The sequence below is a fragment of the Octodon degus genome, unplaced genomic scaffold (assembly GCF_000260255.1).
Source record: "Octodon degus isolate 3935 unplaced genomic scaffold, OctDeg1.0 scaffold00008, whole genome shotgun sequence".
Taxonomy (NCBI): domain Eukaryota; kingdom Metazoa; phylum Chordata; class Mammalia; order Rodentia; family Octodontidae; genus Octodon; species Octodon degus.
The window spans coordinates 2,444,398-2,462,066 of NW_004524584.1; the positions used below are offsets into that span (position 1 = coordinate 2,444,398).

General features: G+C 50.6%; 1 protein-coding gene across 1 annotated transcript in view; it reads right to left on the bottom strand.

The window, feature by feature from the left end:
* Window positions 1-17,669, bottom strand: part of Esyt3 (extended synaptotagmin 3) — a 49,269-nt gene that overhangs the window by 5,599 nt on the left and 26,001 nt on the right. Inside the window, exons 4-21 of the mRNA XM_012517506.2 lie at window positions 15,623-15,699; window positions 14,091-14,157; window positions 13,507-13,596; window positions 12,860-12,915; window positions 11,319-11,439; window positions 10,097-10,267; window positions 9,198-9,280; window positions 7,529-7,577; window positions 6,980-7,069; window positions 6,496-6,558; window positions 6,340-6,402; window positions 5,760-5,828; window positions 5,196-5,282; window positions 4,322-4,471; window positions 3,326-3,810; window positions 2,578-2,676; window positions 1,622-1,753; window positions 308-413 (exon numbers count right to left, since the gene is read on the bottom strand). Coding sequence (XP_012372960.1) covers window positions 308-413; window positions 1,622-1,753; window positions 2,578-2,676; window positions 3,326-3,810; window positions 4,322-4,471; window positions 5,196-5,282; window positions 5,760-5,828; window positions 6,340-6,402; window positions 6,496-6,558; window positions 6,980-7,069; window positions 7,529-7,577; window positions 9,198-9,280; window positions 10,097-10,267; window positions 11,319-11,439; window positions 12,860-12,915; window positions 13,507-13,596; window positions 14,091-14,157; window positions 15,623-15,699 — 2,058 coding nt within the window. The remainder of the gene's footprint in view (window positions 1-307; window positions 414-1,621; window positions 1,754-2,577; window positions 2,677-3,325; window positions 3,811-4,321; window positions 4,472-5,195; window positions 5,283-5,759; window positions 5,829-6,339; window positions 6,403-6,495; window positions 6,559-6,979; window positions 7,070-7,528; window positions 7,578-9,197; window positions 9,281-10,096; window positions 10,268-11,318; window positions 11,440-12,859; window positions 12,916-13,506; window positions 13,597-14,090; window positions 14,158-15,622; window positions 15,700-17,669) is intronic.

Below are 17,669 nucleotides of genomic sequence, written 5' to 3' on the forward strand. Positions count from 1 at the left end.
TGCTTGTAAAATACAACAGGTACGAAGTCCTACACAAATACATTTTTGGGTGGGTCCTCCCGGCATATTCCTGGAAGTTAGTACCATGCTAGGTTGTTCAAATACATGTGGAATGTTAAAAACTTGGATTGAGTTAAAAGTTTATCATATTAATTTACATTTCTGTATTCTTTAAAAAATATGAAAACAGAAAGGTTTTTAAATTTTGAAGTAGGTTCTAGTACTAAATGTAATTATTTTTTTCAGAATTTGTGTAACGATGTATTCTACCACCAGGATACAAATAGTCTGTGTCTTGTATACTTACTTTTCCTAACTCCTTCCTTCTGTGTGAGCCAAGTGGCCTCCTATTTTTGACTGCAACATCTAGTGACCTCTTCTTTACTTCTTCCATGGGAACAAAAAATTCAAATCTTTAAGAAGCAAAAAGTTCAAGAAATTTACATATTTCAGTTATTGTGGTTGAAATTTTAAAATGTTTTATCTACTACTACCCCACTGGAGCCCCAGATGAGCATCTAGAATAGTACTGGCTGACAGTTAATCAATTGAGTACCTTAGTGCATTGATTATAGATAATTACTGTCCTGTGTTGTTCATGAACCCTGGGACTATGAACAGCCTTTCTGAAAAGTACCTCGACAAATAGCAGCCACCTCCTGGGGAGTAGGCAGCAAAATCCTTGTCATATATTCATGAGAGAAGCTGGAGCCCTTCTATCTGGGTTTATTTTTGAGGTGGAGGTGGACAAGTCTGTCTTCCAGATTCTTTTGCAAGAATTGAGAAACTAACGGATTGTCTTAAAAATCAAATGTTAAACCTATCCCTTCAATCCTACATAGCATAGAGCTGTCTTTGGGGTCAAAGTCTCTTGTATGGCTCTAGACTATACAGTGGTGCCTAGCATAAAGTATGGTAAATTCTTTTCCTGACAGCCTTCATTAACATACTCAACGTATAGCTCTTGAAACAACATAGTAGTTCTTAGACATGGTCAAAAAGAAATCAGCTACAACTCTATTAAAGTATTGACCAAAATTAGAAGGTGTGCCATCTTCCTCAGATGGCTAAAATAGATTATCTTAGGATTCTGAAACAGTAGGAAGTAACCATGAAATTCTTACTTCAGCAGCTTGTAGTTTATCAAGACTGAAAATATTTCAAATAAAACTTGCCATGTGACTAGAATCTGCCAACCAGTTTTATTCCTAAGGACATGGGTGGAGAAGAGAAATAACTGGTCTCACCTGCCTCTTATGTTGCAGGAGGGCCAAAAGTTTTGAGCCTTGGAGGAAATTTTAGGTCCTTAGGTTCTGTTAACAACAGATCCTCCAGAAAACAAATTTTGATCAAATTGAAATCCTGTTGCTGCCAAAAAATATTTAAAGAGAACAAGTATAGAACATTCCATAATCAGGAACACTTTGGTCTCAATGGCTGTTAATGTGGGTAGCCTTTTTGATGAACTGCCCTGGTAGCCCTTTTCTCCCATTTAAAAGTATATAGAGGCTTCATTAAGTTCGACCATGGTGAACAGCCCTGGTAGCTGGCCGGGCACCAATGCAGTACTCAGCAGCTGCTTGAATGGACTGCACTCTAAGTAGACACACAGCCCACTTACGTCTCATCAAACAGGGGCTCCAGGGTCTTGCGCTTCACTGAGGTCTTCTTACGACTTGCCCACCTCCTTTCTGGCAACAAGTAGATGCGGACATAGGGATCAGCTCCACTGCTGCTACATGGTGTCAGATTTCTAATTTGTGGGGAGAAAAGGCCTCTTGGGTTTCAAACATTGAAAATAGTCATTTGGAAGACAGCTAAACATCTGCCTTTCGATGAGCCTGACAATAAATACCTTTTGTGGTCTATATAAACAAAACATGAAAGTCCCCACAATTTAGAGGACAAAGTATCAGATGTATAATTTTGAAAATATGTTTATCTGGGTTGAGGTAGACCGAGTACTTTCCATCTAAGGTGTTTCTGCTTGGGAATTTCTCTTAGCTTTAGCCAAGACAGTTTTGCAATGGTTGTCTTAATTTTTTTTTTTTAATTTTTATTTATTTGTGTGTGTGTGGCCAGCTCAGCCCACCAGGGGGTGGGGCTGGCTGGCATGTGGTGCTGGGGGATTGAACTGCGGTCCCTGTGCTTTGCTAAGCTTGTTCTAAGTAGGTGCTTTAGACCACTGAGCCATCTCACCAGCCCTGCAGTGGTTGTCTTAACACAGCCCTTGGCTCCCGAGCCCATCACCACCATCAGTGAGTCACCACTCAGGGCAAATGGGCCTTCAAGTCTTATTTCTTCCCAATACCTTACTACCTCAGGTCTATTACATGCCTTCGCTATTGATCCAAATGCCCAAACTTTGATTTATGGTCACCTGATGCTTCCCAAAAAACTGTCCCATGGGGGCCTGCCCATTAGCTCAGTTGTTTAAGTGCCTGCTTAAACAAAGCAGTCAGGCTCAGGATGCTGTGGTTCGATCCCCAGAACCTCAAGCCTTACCAGACCTGCCCTGAAGGCATCCTGAGCCAGCCAAAAACAAAAAAAAACAAAACTGTCCCAGAATCCCTTTACCTGCAGCCATTGACCAGCACCCTGAGGCAGCGCCACAGACACACGTAGCGCACTGTGAGCTGGATCTCACCAAGCCCTCGCTGTCTGCAGTTGCCGACTCTGTGAAGAAAGAGCTTGTCACCTTTCGTCATAACAAGTGTTGACAACTTCCCCTCAAAACAATTATGTCCTACTTCATAGGACCATGTGGGTTCTTACTAAGTTCCTTTCAGTTAGTTGGAAGTTGGGTCCACCCAGCATCAAATAGCTATCCTACTTTGTGGCAGGAAGAACATGAATCCCAAAATGGATCTGCCTTTGTATCACAGATTCTTGTAGGGCTTTGGGTCAGATTTTTATATTAAGTTCTCTCTTGGGGTTATGGTGAAGACTGAATTAAATCACATAAAATCTTAAGTCTATAGTAAATAATAAATGGCAGCTACTTGTTACATAATTCCATGTCTTAAGCTTTTCATACAATTATACCATAGTGCTTTAGAATTCAGGAAATGTTTCTGCTAGAAAGGACATGAACTGCAGCCCAGCCTTTGTTTTATAGTTATACGTAGCCAGAGCCATAAGCAGACAGACTGGCTCTCTTACTTGTCTTGTATTTCCTACCACATTATGTTGCCTGTCATAAAGATACAGTATTCTGTGGAAATCCAGATCTTCTACAGATGTTTAAGTTCATATCTACCATTCCATCCAGGGAAACATTTTTTATCGGGTGATATTAGAAAAGATTAAGCAGAGGGGTGCATACTCAGTGTTGAAGGTGATATCTGTCAGGTCAAAGCAGGAGGAGGCCAGAGAGTTGAGCGAGGACATGCTGGGAACCAGACCCTTGGGCGGCCATGCAAATGGGGAGGCAGGGGGCTTGATGGGTCTAGGTGACTTGATGGGCCCTGGAGAATGGGGGCCTGGGACAGTCAGGAAGATGGTGGCTGAGCTCTTCTTCTTCCCCATGGGCTCACAGAACCCTTTGGCACTGTCCTTGCCTTTGGGCTCTGGTTCGGTCTCTTGGGTTACAGGGTTGGCAGCAGTGGTGGTGGGTAGGGTGCTCTTGGAAGCATCCATGGTGTCAGTGACGGGGTCTGGAGGACACAGCAAGTCTGCAGGGCCTTCTCCCTGGTGTGGGGCTTGGGGGCTATGGTCGGTAGCCACCTTCTTGATGAACAGAGGGCCTTTCTTTAGGACTTCAGGTCCTGTATACGGACTCCCCAGCTCTCGGTCCTCTATGCGCAAAAACTGGAAGCAGAAGACAGGGTAGTTTATAGACCAGGCCCACCACTTCCACAAGCCCCACCACTGTGCTGCTTTCCTTTTTCCCTCAGTCATCAGTCACCAGGGAATTTCATTTACAGAAACACGCTAATCTAAGTATCCTAAAAGATCTTTTATGTCAAAATGAAGTGAGCATCTTTTTAAATATACAACCAAATTAGCAAAAAATAATTCTTTTTAAAAAGAGAAAACTGAAAAATAAAAGTGAAGCTATTTTTGAGTCAGTGTAGGAGTTACACTGAGATCCATGAAGGTGCCATCTCTATGAAAAAGTGCTGAGGAAATAAATGGGAAACGGGAAAGAAGCTGAGAATCTGGCCCAGTTTAGGAGCTCTACAGTGAGAGCTTAGAGATGGGAGAAGGCAGCATTCCTAAGCTGATGAAAACGGCTTGTCTAGAGCTTCTGGGATAGTTCATCTTGCTCCATAGCCAGAACTGCACACTTCCTGGTCCCTAGAGGACAAGGAGGATTTACCCGCAGCACCAGCCTCATGGAAATGAGGCTGTCCAGGCCTGAGTGGTCCAGCTGAAAGCGCTGCTCCAGGGTGAGGTCCGCACTGGGCAGGATCTGGCACAGGGGGAACTCCAGCACTCCCAGAGCACACTCCTGGTCGTCATCTAGCACCTGGGCAGTGGGCCAGCCAGTCACAAAATTAGAGGATGGTAAACTCTACCTGTCCCACCACTACCCTCTGGGCCCCAGCCAGTCTGGGCTTACTTCAATCCATATTGAGGAGGATGTAGTTCTTTTCTGGAAACGGGAATGGGGCTAGGCTAGACCTGGCCTCTGCCTACGGTCAGGGCAAGTGAATGACACAGAACAGAGGTGAATATGGTTGTTCTGGAGCCAGTCAGGCAAATGCCCAGGGCCACAGGGGCTTTAGGGACCAGTGAGCTGTGCTGCTTCATGAGACATCCAGGTACAACTCAGGACCCCAAAGGATCCCAGCTTCACCACTTCCTGGTCATGAAATCTTGGGCAAATCACTGATTTAGCATCTATTTGCTTATATATAAAAGGAGCTAATTTCTTGCAATAGATTTTTTAATGAAGATTAAATGAAAAATATTCCATTGTAACACGCTTCACAGACAACAACATAGGCCACACTGGGTTCTGTGGAACAACTATAAAATCCCTTTGCAGCTACAGCCAAGGTACTTGGGGGTGGGGGGGCTGTCTTCCCAAAGCCTCCTATACAATGACCTTGGGCACGAGCCTCAAGGAGATGTGGCCTTTTGGGGCCTCTGTGCCCTCTCCCACACACCAGTGGCTCACTAAATACTGCTGGCACCTACTCATGGCTTAGAAGCCCTCCCAACTCCGTCCTGAGACCCCAGGTACAAACCTTGAGGTGGAGCTGCTCAGCTGCCACGTTGTGCACAAAAAAGGAAAACACCTGGCTCCACACAGGGTCCTTGCTGTGGGGACAGGTCTGAGAACAAGAGAGGTCAGGTTCATCGGTCTGGCCACTGTGCACCAATGGGAACCTTACCTGCACCCAGGGGTCAGACCTACACACTCCAGCCAAGGGACGCATGAGGACAGGAGGCAAGGAGGGCTTTACCAGAAGTTTTACTGGGACCTAAAAAAATGTACTGTGGTGAGAGCTCACGGTGGTGGAGTGGAGCCAACAGGCTGTGTGTGGCTGGACTGGGGGCTTCATGGTGTGGTGGAAAAAGAGACGGGCTCTAGAATCATGGTTAAGCTTAAACCCCAACTCTACTGCTTTGCAGGACTGCTCTGGGGCAAGTCACTTAGTGTCTCTGATCCTCAGAGCTCGAACTATAAAACTACTTTGTGAAGTTATTGTGAGGCCTACTAAAATAAGGTGCCTACTAGGTGTTCAGTGTAAATCAATTTCCTTCCCTTTTGCTCATTTCCTTGTCCCAGGCCTGTATTCCAAACTTACCTTACTCGTGTATGTCGTCTTGCCTACAGATAACTTGACATAGGAAGAAGGGTCTCTGCTACCCTTATTCTGTGAAGCAGAAAACCCCACAGTATTGAAGATGGTGCCATCAGGGTCTGCTAGAGGTCCCACCTCCACCCCCACATCAACCATCAGTGGCACTTGGGATGGCAACTGCCTCCCTTAGAGAAGACTCCCTGGCTTTCTAGGCCATAATTATACAATTATTGCAGGACTGTACTGACTCCAGGAAGAGGCTCTAAGCTACAAATCAGAGGCCTAGGCCAGAGCCTGGCTTGGCTGGGAGCAGGATCTTTCCCTGGGGCTATGGAAACCAACAGAGTAGAGTCAAATTTCAGCTCCTCATTGTGAGACCCAGGCACATAATTTTCTGGATAATCTGAGTATATAAATTGGCAATAAAAACTGACTATAGTCATCAGGATAATGAATGGGGAGGAGCTTCCAAGCCAGTGCTGGGCCACAGGAGACAATGAAGGGCACCTGCACCCCCTATTATCCCATGGTACTTGGAGGAAATGGGTGCTTTGTCCTTTGAGTTTGGCCCATTCATGCTTACCTTGGCAAATCTGGAGAGTTTTTTGGCTCGATATTCACCATTCAAGTAGTCAAAAGGGCTTCTCTGTAGCACAAGAATCAGGGTTAAATCAACACCTTAGAAATTTGAAAATGATATATACTATGTGTGTGACACTCTGAACATGTCACCACTCACCGGCAGGTTGCAGGCATTCTCCAAGAAGACCACAAGGATGGCAGTAGAAAGACCACCATGGTCCTGAAAACAGACACAAGCTCTCACTGAGTGGCCCAGCAGCAAGAGAAACAGACTGGTTTAGAGAAGCCTATCATGGCAGGAGGAAGCCAGCCCTCACACTCCAGCCTAGCTATAGTTCTCCCTTACTGAGACCTGTGCTGCAGCTAAGAAAATAACTGAACTTAGTACATTTCCTGTGACCTAGCATGGCAGGCATGGACCCAAGAACTCTTAAGGACCTCATTCTTCCTGAAAATGATGGAGATGCTCAGAGGCTGTTGCTGAGGTACCCTGGGGCTGCCCTGAGTGGAGAAAGGAGGGTGAGTGACGCTGTCTAGGAGATGAGCAAGAAGCGAGGCCTTCATCCCTTTCCCTTCTTCCCCTCGCACACACTGCACCAGCACACTGCACCCTCTTCTGCTAGGGAGCCCCTGGCGCTCACCTCCGTCAGTGCGTCCTGGTCAGTGAGCAGTGAGAGCCACTCCAGCCGCAGGTGCAGCCGTCCGCTAGTTGTGTCATTCAGGACAAACCACTGGGAAGAGGAGGAAGAGAAAAAGCTGCAGGACATAGACAGGGACATGCTGTAAAGCCTTTTGGAGTCAGTCACTTCTGGGACCTGGCGGACCTAATGGGCTTCAGGGAAAATATACACCAACCCAGACGGTACAGCATGGGCTCAGCAGGACTGGCAGAGACGGCCATAGGAGGGCAGAAGTACTATACTTCGGGATAGAAAATGCTGGCTCAACTTGCCCTCCCCTGTGATGTGACTGCCCCCTGCTGGGCGTCCTTACTCCTTGGGCTTGGGGGTGGGGGCAGGAAATCCCTGGACTGATCTGTGTCTCACTCAGGTTATCCCTGGGGATGGGCACGTGTGCAGTCCAGAAGGGGCCCATCTCATAGGACTGGCTTGGTGGAAGCACCCTGCTAGAGCTGTCTGCAGGAAGGGAGCCACACCGAGAACCCCCAGGGGTATGGGCACCAGGTCTACCTCATCCACCACTCTATTCGTCATGACATCCCCGAGGCAGATCTGCAGGCTAGAAGACACAGGGAGAGACGGTCAGCACAACTCAGAGGGAGCAATCCACAGGTCCTGGAGACCCTTTTCAAGTACCTGAGTGGGGCTAGTAAGACTGGATTTTCTATAACCCAAAAAGCCAACAGAAAACCAACTGTAGTTCAGATAAACAATCAGCTGGCCATCTAGGCTGATCCACTAGGCACTGGGCATGGGATCCCCTGAGGCAGATGGCTACCAGGCCCAGACAGGAGCACAGGATGCTGCGCGCGTGCCTCTGGACTGCTCAGCAGCAGTGCTGCCGCTATTTGGGGTGGGATTATCCTTCATTGTGCAAAATTGCTCGTGCACTGCAGGAATTTGGCTTCCCAGCCCTGTGCCCTTTGAATGCTGTAGCACCACCTCCTGCAGTCATTTTAACAGATGAACTGCCCCATTTGATTCAGAGTGCTAAGTGCAGGTGGCATGTATGTGAGAGGTGGTCACTCCCATATCCCATCCCTCAGACCACCCTGAACCAAAGCCCACCAGCAAGTCCTGACAGCCAGAAGAAAGCACGTCACTTCTGTGCAGTTCTGAAAGGTGCTTGAGCTCGGCACCAGAACACAAGGCATGGGCCACAAACTAAAATTCTAACCTGCACACGCTAAAAATTGCAACTTAATTTTCATTAAGATGAAGATAGGGGCAGGGGAGATAGTTCGGTAGAATAAACGCTTGTCTAGTAAGCGCAAGGGCTGGATTCAATCCCCAGTTCCAAAAACAAACAAACAAAAAGATGAAGATAAAAGTGCTAAGACCTGGTGGCAAACTTTCTTCAGCTGTTAGAGTGCATCTCTCCCACTGTTTCTTTTTATGTTACATATGCACAAAAACAAGTGCAACAGTACAGGGCACATAGATTTAGCACCCCTGCCCGAGGCGAGGGTGCCGACACCTGTTGTGATGCTTCTTCTGCGCATGGACACAGGTGACCATGCACACTTGGGAACCTCTCCTGGGAAAATGAGGACTGCACAGTGCTCCCCACCTACTAATGCACCCCAGGTGGCCTCCCACTAGTACACACAGATGCTACTAGTTTTGAAAGCTGCAGAATTTTCTGTTAACTTGGCAGTGGCAAGGGTATTCAAACAATCTGCTGGCCCTCCGCAGCTGGCCATGTCTCTGGGGTGGGGAGGAGGTTTGTTTTACTACCATAGATACTACAATAAGCATTTTAAATACTCGTGTTCTTATTCTATAGGATCCTGGAAGTGGGACTTTTTAGACACATGACTCTGAGGCTATGCTAGCCAGCCCTACCCCAGCCACTCCAATCTTTCCATATCCTTGAGGGCCAGGCTTCCCTGGGATCGAGCACGTGGCTATCCATGCCAGCCTCTCTCCCTGCTCCAAGAGGTTTCTGGGGGAAAAGTGAAGCACAGATCTTGGGGTCCTCTCTGTACTCCAACAGCCTACATCAGAGATGGGGCTCAAGACACATGTGGGAGGGTTTGTGGCATGGTGGGGCAGGATGTCTGGGTGCAGTCGCCATGTCAGAGTCACCAGAAGGTTGCAGGTCGGTCAGCATTGTGAGCAGGGTTCCTGTGCCCCATGGCCTCGTGCAGAGCCCCAGCCCAGCCTCACCCCTCCTCACCTGCCCAGAAAGTCATCCCGGTCAGTATCCTCATCATACAGGTCCACTTCCAAGTCTTGACCAGGGACTTCATACACCAAGAACTGGAAAGACAGATGAATGTCTTGGCTTGCAGGTCACAACAGCTGGATCAGATCTTATGACCCAGAGGGAGCCAAATGCCGGCTTGGTACCCTAGCAGGTCTCTAGCTGTCTCAATGCGCTGGAACCCAACCTGTAAGAAGGGAGCAGTGCCTCACCCCTGCAGGCTGCCAGGATTAGAGGCAACGCATGCATACGCCTGGCAGTGGGGGCCTAGGGCACGGTGGCTGGTGCCCACTCTCCCTCAGGTGTAAATCTTTGAGTGCACTTACTCTTCACACTCCCTAGCCCCACAGCATGGGACACCAGAACACAAGGCATGGGCCAGGAAACAGAGCTGCCTCTGTCACCCTGCATTCACTACCTCCAACCAGATGACAGAGCATGTGGATGACACATGGGTGGAGGGGAGGGTGGAGAGAGCACCTAGGAGGTGGCCCTAGAACATGGAACCGCAGGGTCTTCTGGGCCCTGCCCTTCACATAGGAAAACCACAGTTGGACTTAAGAACTCCAGATCCTGTGTTTGAGGGGTAAGGCACAACTGCCCGAGGGACTTTGTTCTTTGATCTGAAAGCTTCCAACAAAGATGACTCATGGGGAAAGAAGGTAGGGGCTGCTTGTAGGCTGCAAATGGGGGCTGGGGGCGGCAGAGCAGCCCGCCTCTGAAGCCAGCTGTAGGGAAGCGGGAACTGCACGGGCCTGCCTGCCTGTCTCCGGGACTCGCTCACTGGCCAATGATGCCCTGTGATACCCATGTTTCCCAGCTGTGCCCAGTGAGCCCCCGAGTGAAGCCTGGAGGGGCAAGGAGAGGCTCACCTCAAACATCTCGTTCCAGGCAGGATTGAGATTCTTGTAGATGGTCCTGCTCCGGAAGTGCTGCAAGCCAATGCTCACCTTGGCGTAGGGGTCTGACTTGCATCCAAGCCCCAGGAAGTGGTCCGTCTGGGGCAGGTCCTCAGCTTCCAGCAAGTGGACCCTGATCACCCCCTGGAAAATGCCCCCGCTCAGGGCTCACAGCTGCTCCCCCGGCCACACCAGCCCTCCAGGCCCCAGGCTCTCTCCACGTTGGAGTGCTCCAGCCCAGCCCCCCTCCAAACTGCCACCCCAAGGGCTTACAGTGGTGCCTTGGCTCACGACCTTAATTTGTTCTACAAATTTGGAAAAGATGGGACATGTTTGTGTTTGTGTGGGAACGATGGCCACAGTCACGTTTGTTACCTGATGCAGAGTTTGCAAACAAAAAAAACTTTGCCAAATACTTCTGTTTGCAAATAAAAGTGTTCATGAGCCAGAGTGCTGCTGCATTCACCTGCAGCTATTTGTCCCTCCTGTGCCAACAGCCATGTCACCTGAGAAGTATCCTGCAGGGAGACTGAGTCCTAGCAGCCCCTCTTCTCCAAATCTGTGTGCCATCCCGTGGGCAGTGCTGGCTGCGGGTGCCATCACCCCACACACACCTTGTGCTATGCCACACATCCCTTGTTCACACAGGTGTTTGTTAAAGATAAAATGGCTTTGGTAATTATGACACGGGTGGTGGTATTTGCATTGTTATTTTGGAGTGTTGGGCATGCAGTGTGGGTTAAAGCCAGGGAGCACTCGCGGGAAGGCTGAGGGCAGATGTGCTCTTGCTGGGCCATCCTGTCCTTCCGGGCCTGGCCCTGCAGGAGTGGGCAGCAGCTCGAGTGTGAGCAGAAGGCCCTGCTCTGGTGTCAAAGGCAGAGGTGGGCACGTTCCCTATCCTGGGACCCAACTGCCAGCCCCGTCAGGCTCTGCCCATAGCCAGGGCACTTTCTGGAGGGAGGCCATGTGCTCTCCCTGGGGCCTCCAGAGCAGGCTGCAGGACGTGGGGAACACTAGTACCTGGCACTCACAATGGACGAGCCTGGGTTTAACCAAGAATCCTTCTCGGTAGACCCCATGGTGCTTGCAGCCACCAAGCTGAGAGCTAAGAGGACCGAGAGCATTTCAGTATGCCCACCCCCCAGCAGCCCCTCCACACGGGCCCAGGGCTCTGCGGCAGATGCGGGGCACTCACACACGGCAGAGGAAAGCGCAGGTGGGTCACGTCCAGACCCTTTTTCACAGGCACAGTCACACGGTTGGGCAGCACCAGGTGGGCAGCGATGAGGTCCTCCAGCAGGCCATCTGACACCTCACTGGGATCAAGATATGACCAGCTGTGCAGAGGTGACACCACTTCCCCCACACCACCTGCATCGTCCGCCCTCAGTGCTGGAACCAAGAGCTCAGCTTTGCAGGGGTCCCACCTAGAGGCAACCCTCAGCCCTTCCAGCCTGGGGGGAGGTGAGGGTGGCTGTACGGACTGACAGGCCCAGGCATCCTGCCCCAAGTGGCCGAGCCCTCACCTACGCTCCCTGAACCCCTCTGCCCCAGAGCAGATGCTAGGGACTGGGGTGGAATCTCAGCTCCTCCAGCCCTCACTCTGCAGCCTTGCGCAAGTCGCTCCCCCCTTTGGACCTGGTTTCCTCTGACAGTGAAAATAACGGTGTCTGTCTCCCAGCATTCTTACACGAGGAGGAGGTGATACAAGTGCCGAGAACAGTGCCTCATCCACATGAAATGTCCCCTACACATGTCACATGGATATTGTCTTGCTTACCTGCTGCCCTTTCCCTGCTACAGGGAGGCAGGGACAGGGACTAGGTAGGACTGGAACACATTAAATGCTCAAGAAATATTTTTTGAAATAAAGAATGCACTAGATTCTCTTCATTCTCTTCAGAATGGCAAGATCGGTGAGGAGCTCTGTAGTGACTGAGCAAGTATGTGGCAAGACAGCTGACACTCCTTTGGCCAGTCCAGTTGTCCTCCCTCCCAGAGGGGTGGCCAGTGGGGCTGGAGCCCTCCTCTGAGCACCTGGCCCCAGGAAGGCGGGCTCTGAAAGCAGTCTGCCCTTACTGGCCACCGCTGTAACAGCCAGCTCCTCCCACACCTGTGCTTGCAGCCATCACGGTCACTGGGCTCCCTACCATGTGCCTGGGTGGGTGGGGAGGCGTGGGGCTGAAATGCAGGGGACACTTGCATGTGTCCAGATTCAGTATGCTCCCCACAAACACAGCTGAGTGCTCCTGCAGGGACCTCTAGACAGAGCAGTAGCCTCCCCCATTACTGAGGAGGGGCCCAGAGAGGTCAAGTAACTTGTCCACAGGCACAAATTAGCTAAGTGGCACAGCCAAGAACTGGCTGGGGCTGTGCTCACCCCTCACTAGCCCATTCAGCTTCCTCTAGGACATCTCATCTGATCAGAGCCACTCCCCTTCCCCTGCCCAGGACAGGGGCCTGGATATCCTGCAGCCTAACACTGAGCAAAGCACTTCTTGCCTATACTATGTATGTGTGTACAGGTGCACATGCTGTGCCAATACCTGCTCTCAGAGGCTGCACAACCCAGTGAGCCTCCCGCCCCAGCTCCCACTTCAGATACACGAAGCATTTTCCCTCTGTTGCTGCTCGCCTCTCCTGCCCTCTTCCCCACATGCAGAGTAGCTCCTGGCACTGACTGACAGAAGGGCCCTGAAGGCCCCATACCTGAATCCTTGAAGTCCTGGCACTTACTTGATTCCGGGTGCATCCAGCAGGTTGGTCAGGCCTGTCCAATTGATTTGCAGATGCTGCCGGAAGAGGGAGGCTGTGAGGCTACTAAGAGCTGGGAGCCCAGGGCTGAGATGCCCGCTCCTGCCTGAACAGTGAACCCTGCTGGGACAGTGGGAAGAGGTCCTTTTCAGAGTATGACAGCTAAGGACACCTACTGGTCTGACTCTCAGGCCTCTAGGCTGTGGAACTCCAGGACTGGGGCTCTGTGTCATACGAGGCAAAGCTTCCCACCCTCTCTGAGCAGGTAGGCCTGCCTGTCTCTCCCTCTCCCATGTCAGCTACATCGGAGACTGTGAGACCAGTGTGGAGCTCAGGATGGAATGTGGGGTCAGGCCCAGGAGGGGAGGGGCCCAGCCTATGTGGCCCTGGCTGGGCTAGCCTTTTAATAGGCTTGCAGTTTTTCTCAGCAACACTTCAGGCCACCCATGACCCCTCATAATGGGAAGTCATCAACTTATGTCTAACTTCTAGAGCTGGCCAGATAATGAGGCAGAGAGGCCACTGTGGGCGGAGGCAGTCTGTTCTTGGGTTCAATCACAGCATCTGAGGCCCAATGGACAGTGCCTGCTCTCAGGGAGCAGAGGGCCTGCTCCAGACCTGGGACTCACTGGCTTTTGAAGGAAGAATAGAGTCACAGCCCCCACAAATGGCTTGTCCACCAACAAGGGCTCCAGGATGATCCGTAGGGTACCCTGCAACTAGACAGGTACAAGAACATGTGAGGAACCCAGGCCCTTTCTTTCAGTGTCCTTTGTGCTCAGCCAAGGCCATTTCTGCCTCATCCTATCCCACACCCTCCCTGAGTGTCAGGACTACCCACCCCAGCCCAACTGCCATCACCAAGGGATCTCAGTGCACGGGAGCCTGGACACAGTGGGACTGCACAATAGGCTGTGAACTCACTGGCCCAGACAGAAGGGACCCAGAAGAAATTTCCAACCCCACATGGATCTTCCTCCTGGGTTCACCTCAGTTTTACAGGCCTAGAAACATCTGGGCCCCTCCAACCCCCAGCAGCCAGTGAGTGTTGGGGACTTTGCAAACAAAGACAGACTGTGGGCCATGGGCAGAGCGGCAACTGGGGCTGCCTGGCAGGACCTCTGGCCATGTAGCCAGTCTGTGTTCAGTGTCATCCCTAACTTCACCGCCCACCCAGCAAAAGCTGGCTTCCCCTTCCCTGACACCAGCCCACCTGGATGCCATTCACACCGGCATGTATCTTCTGCAGCTCCACACTGATCTCACAGTCTCCGATGTAGCTGACATAGGAGGGGGGAAGAGACAGGCAGGTGTACCTGCTCAGAGAGGGTGGGAAGCTTGCCCGGTATGACACAGAGCCCCAGTCCTCACTGCAGGCCACTGCGCCTGAACTATGTCACTCAGCGTGTGGTTACCCCAACAGCCTTGGCATTTTTCAGCTCTGCTCAGATTCAGGCCATGAGGCAACCACCCAGGATCCTGCACCTGGCACCCCCGGCATAGCCAGTCTGACCTGGGATCAGAAGAGCATGATAGCGCACTTGCCCTGTGATACCCACAGCGGAAAAGGCAGGGCTCTGGGTAATTATGCTGCGCCCTCCACCACTGCTGCATCCCTGCTCTGTCTCTGCCCAGGCATCCACCTCGAGGACACAGGAGCAGCCCCCATTGCCTAGACCCAGCCATCACCCCAGGTTTTTGCTGAGGGTATTAGAGGTTGGCCCTTGCCTAAGGGTAACAAGATCTCAGGCTGCAAGAACAGAAGCCTGACCTTACTGGTGGTTCTCAGCAGTTGCTAGGCACAGGGTAGATGAAGCTCAGGAGACTGTCAGAGGGCTGAAGGAGAAGTCTAAGAGAAGGGAGAGGGCAGCCATCACACTGCAGGACATGGGCAGAGGAGCCCGAGTGTCCCTTCTGAAGGGTGGGGCAGGCAGGTAAATGGGAAGACAGCGACTGCAGGCACTGTTGAGAGTCTGAGCGGGCCAGGTACCTCCACATGTTCCTGTTACTCATGCACAGACCTGTGGCTGAGACTGGCACAGGCTTGCCTGGCATCATCCCAACACACTAGAGGTCAGCTCTTGAATGGGACAGTGGTCTCAGAACTAGCTCCTGCCTCCCTAGTATGTTCTCAATCCAGGTAAGGACAGCACTGGGCCAAGTCAGGAAGTAGGAGACACTGAAAGGGAAGAGCAACGCTCTGGACCCTGAGGAGTAGATCCTGTCCTGTTGAGCACAATTCCCATCTCACATCTCCTGGAAAACTCCTGGGTGGAATCTTCTTCCTGACTCAAGGCCTTATGAGAGACGTGCCCTTGCCCAAGCCCACTGAATTAGTCATGCATGTGCCTTGGCTCCTTGTTACTTTCCTGCAGTGCCACAGACCCAACCCTCACCCGAGTCCCCTCTTCCTCCTGTCACACAGTTCTCCCTCTAGCCACATCCTCTCTGTGGCAGCTAGTCTGTCTCTCTAGCCTTGGTTTCCAAGGAGGTTCGGCTGCTGAGCTGTTGGAATCCACAGCTGCCATGGGGTAAGAAAATCCAGGGCTGGGCCAATGGTCAGACAGCAGTGGCTTCCCTGGGACCAGTCACTCCCCCAACCATTTTCCCAACACTCCTTCCCCAGCTCCAGCCAGGCCCTGGTGCCCCAGCCTGGCTGGGGTCGTGGGTCTGGGAGGGAATTCATACCAGCTCTTCCAGAGGTGCACACCTGGCCCCACCCTGCCCCAAGGGACAGAGGCTCACCATATCTGTAGGTCCAGGGTCACCTGCCTCGGGTTGCTTTTGTTGGTGTGTGCCTTGACTCCAGTCACCCTCGGACACTGGAAGAGATAAAGACAGGGCCAGTAGGTCAGCAGGTTCTCACAGCAGGAAAGGCCCCATCCCTCAGCCAGCACCAGGCCTTGTCACCAACAATAAACATGACCGATACCCTTCAGGCTGAAGCACACACAGAAACATGACCTGAGCCCCTGAGCTGCCCCTCCCTTGGGTCCAACCCCGCCTTTCTCCCTATCCCTGCCACAGTCTTCTACTGGGTGCCTTGTTCTGTGCAGCCTGGACTGGGTGGGAGAGCAAGGAGCAAAGGGACCATGCAGAGAAAAATGAGCTGGGTGCAAGGAGTAGCCATTGTTACCCCAAGAGATCTGGGGACTGAAGGGACATTTCCCACCCCAGTCTAGATAGGTTTACTGAAGGTTCCTGGAGGATGAAGCAACTATAGCAAGTCTGACAGATGAGCAGGACTTGGCCCAAAGGGCAAGAGAGGGGGCAGGGCCCCAGCTGAGGGATCTGACCATCAGGATTCAAGAGCCCATGGCTGGAGTCATAGTTCCCAGGCTCTGTGCCAACACTCAAGTCATTTTCCTTGGTAACTGTCCCCTCTGCCTACTCTTCTTTTCCACAGGTGGTCTGTTTATCATTGATCAAAATTAAAATTTTACCAGGTGTGGTGGTGCACACCTGTAATCTTAAAACTCAAGGGGTTGAGGCAGGAAGAATGCCTCAAGTTCAAGACCAACCTGGGTTATGCAGAGAGCTCAAGGCTATCCTGAACTACATAGGGAGATCCTGACTCAAAAAAACAAGAAAAGAAATACAAATTTCAAGCCAGGTATAGGCCACAGGCATGCAATCCCAACAATCTGGGAGGCAGAGGTAGGAGGATCAAAAGTTTGAGCCCATCCTGGGCAACTGAGAAGTTTGGCAGGATGCTGTCTGAAGATAAAAAATTTTAAAAAGTGTTGGGGATGTAGCTTGGAGCAAAGGCCTTGGATTTAATCCTCCTTTAAATCTCAGTGTCACAATAATATTATTTGAATCCAGGTTAATGATATGCTTGCTGAGGAGGGAAGTGGTTGGGTGAAGTTCACTGGTCTGTTATACAGTTTGAAATGCATTTTTAAAAAGATGAATCGCACTGGGCCAAGAGATAGCTCAGTGGCATAAGTGCCTGCCTGGCAAGTGCAAGGTCCTGAGTTTGATGCCTGGTACCACAAAAAACAAAACAACAATAAGCACCAGGACTATCCAAATGGTAAAAAAGATGAAAAGCATGAATGTGTAATAAATCAAATACAGCAATAAATTAAGTTGCTAAATAAATCATTTGAAATTTTAGATAATAAAATTTTGGAGAAAAAGTCAATCAATCCAGGCTGGTGGCCCTGGCCTGTGCTCACTGCAGGGCATAGGCAGCAGGCAAGAATCTACTGTCCACAATGCTAGACAGTGCTCCCAGAGGCCACCCTGAGACCAAGCCTGTTCATGCCTCAGAGTCACCTTCAAAAGCAAGCCCTGGGCCAGCGAGATAGCTCAGCAGTCTAAAGTGCTTGCTTAGGCAAGCTTAGGCCAGAGCAGCCACTGTATTTCCATCCCCAGCACCACATCCCAGGCCAGCCCTGCCTCCAGGGCCAGCTGAGCAGGCCACAAAAAAAAAAAAAAAAAAGCGAGTCCTTTTCACATACAAATAGAAGAAGTCAAATTATCCTTATATTTGGAGATTGTAAAAGACTTAATCTAAAGTTTTAGAGCTGGTAAATTCAGCAAAAGTAGCAGGATACAAAATCAACATTAAAAGATCAATAGCTTTTCTATACAAGAGAGAACTAACTGAGCAGGAAATCAAGAAAACAATTCAATCACAATAGTTAAAACAAAATAAAACCCCTAGAATCAATGTAGCCCAGGAGGGGAAAGACCTCTACAGTAAAAATTACAGAACATTAGAGAAAGAAGCTGAAGATAGAGAAGGTAGAAAGACCTCCCATGTTCATGAGTTGAATGAAAACCA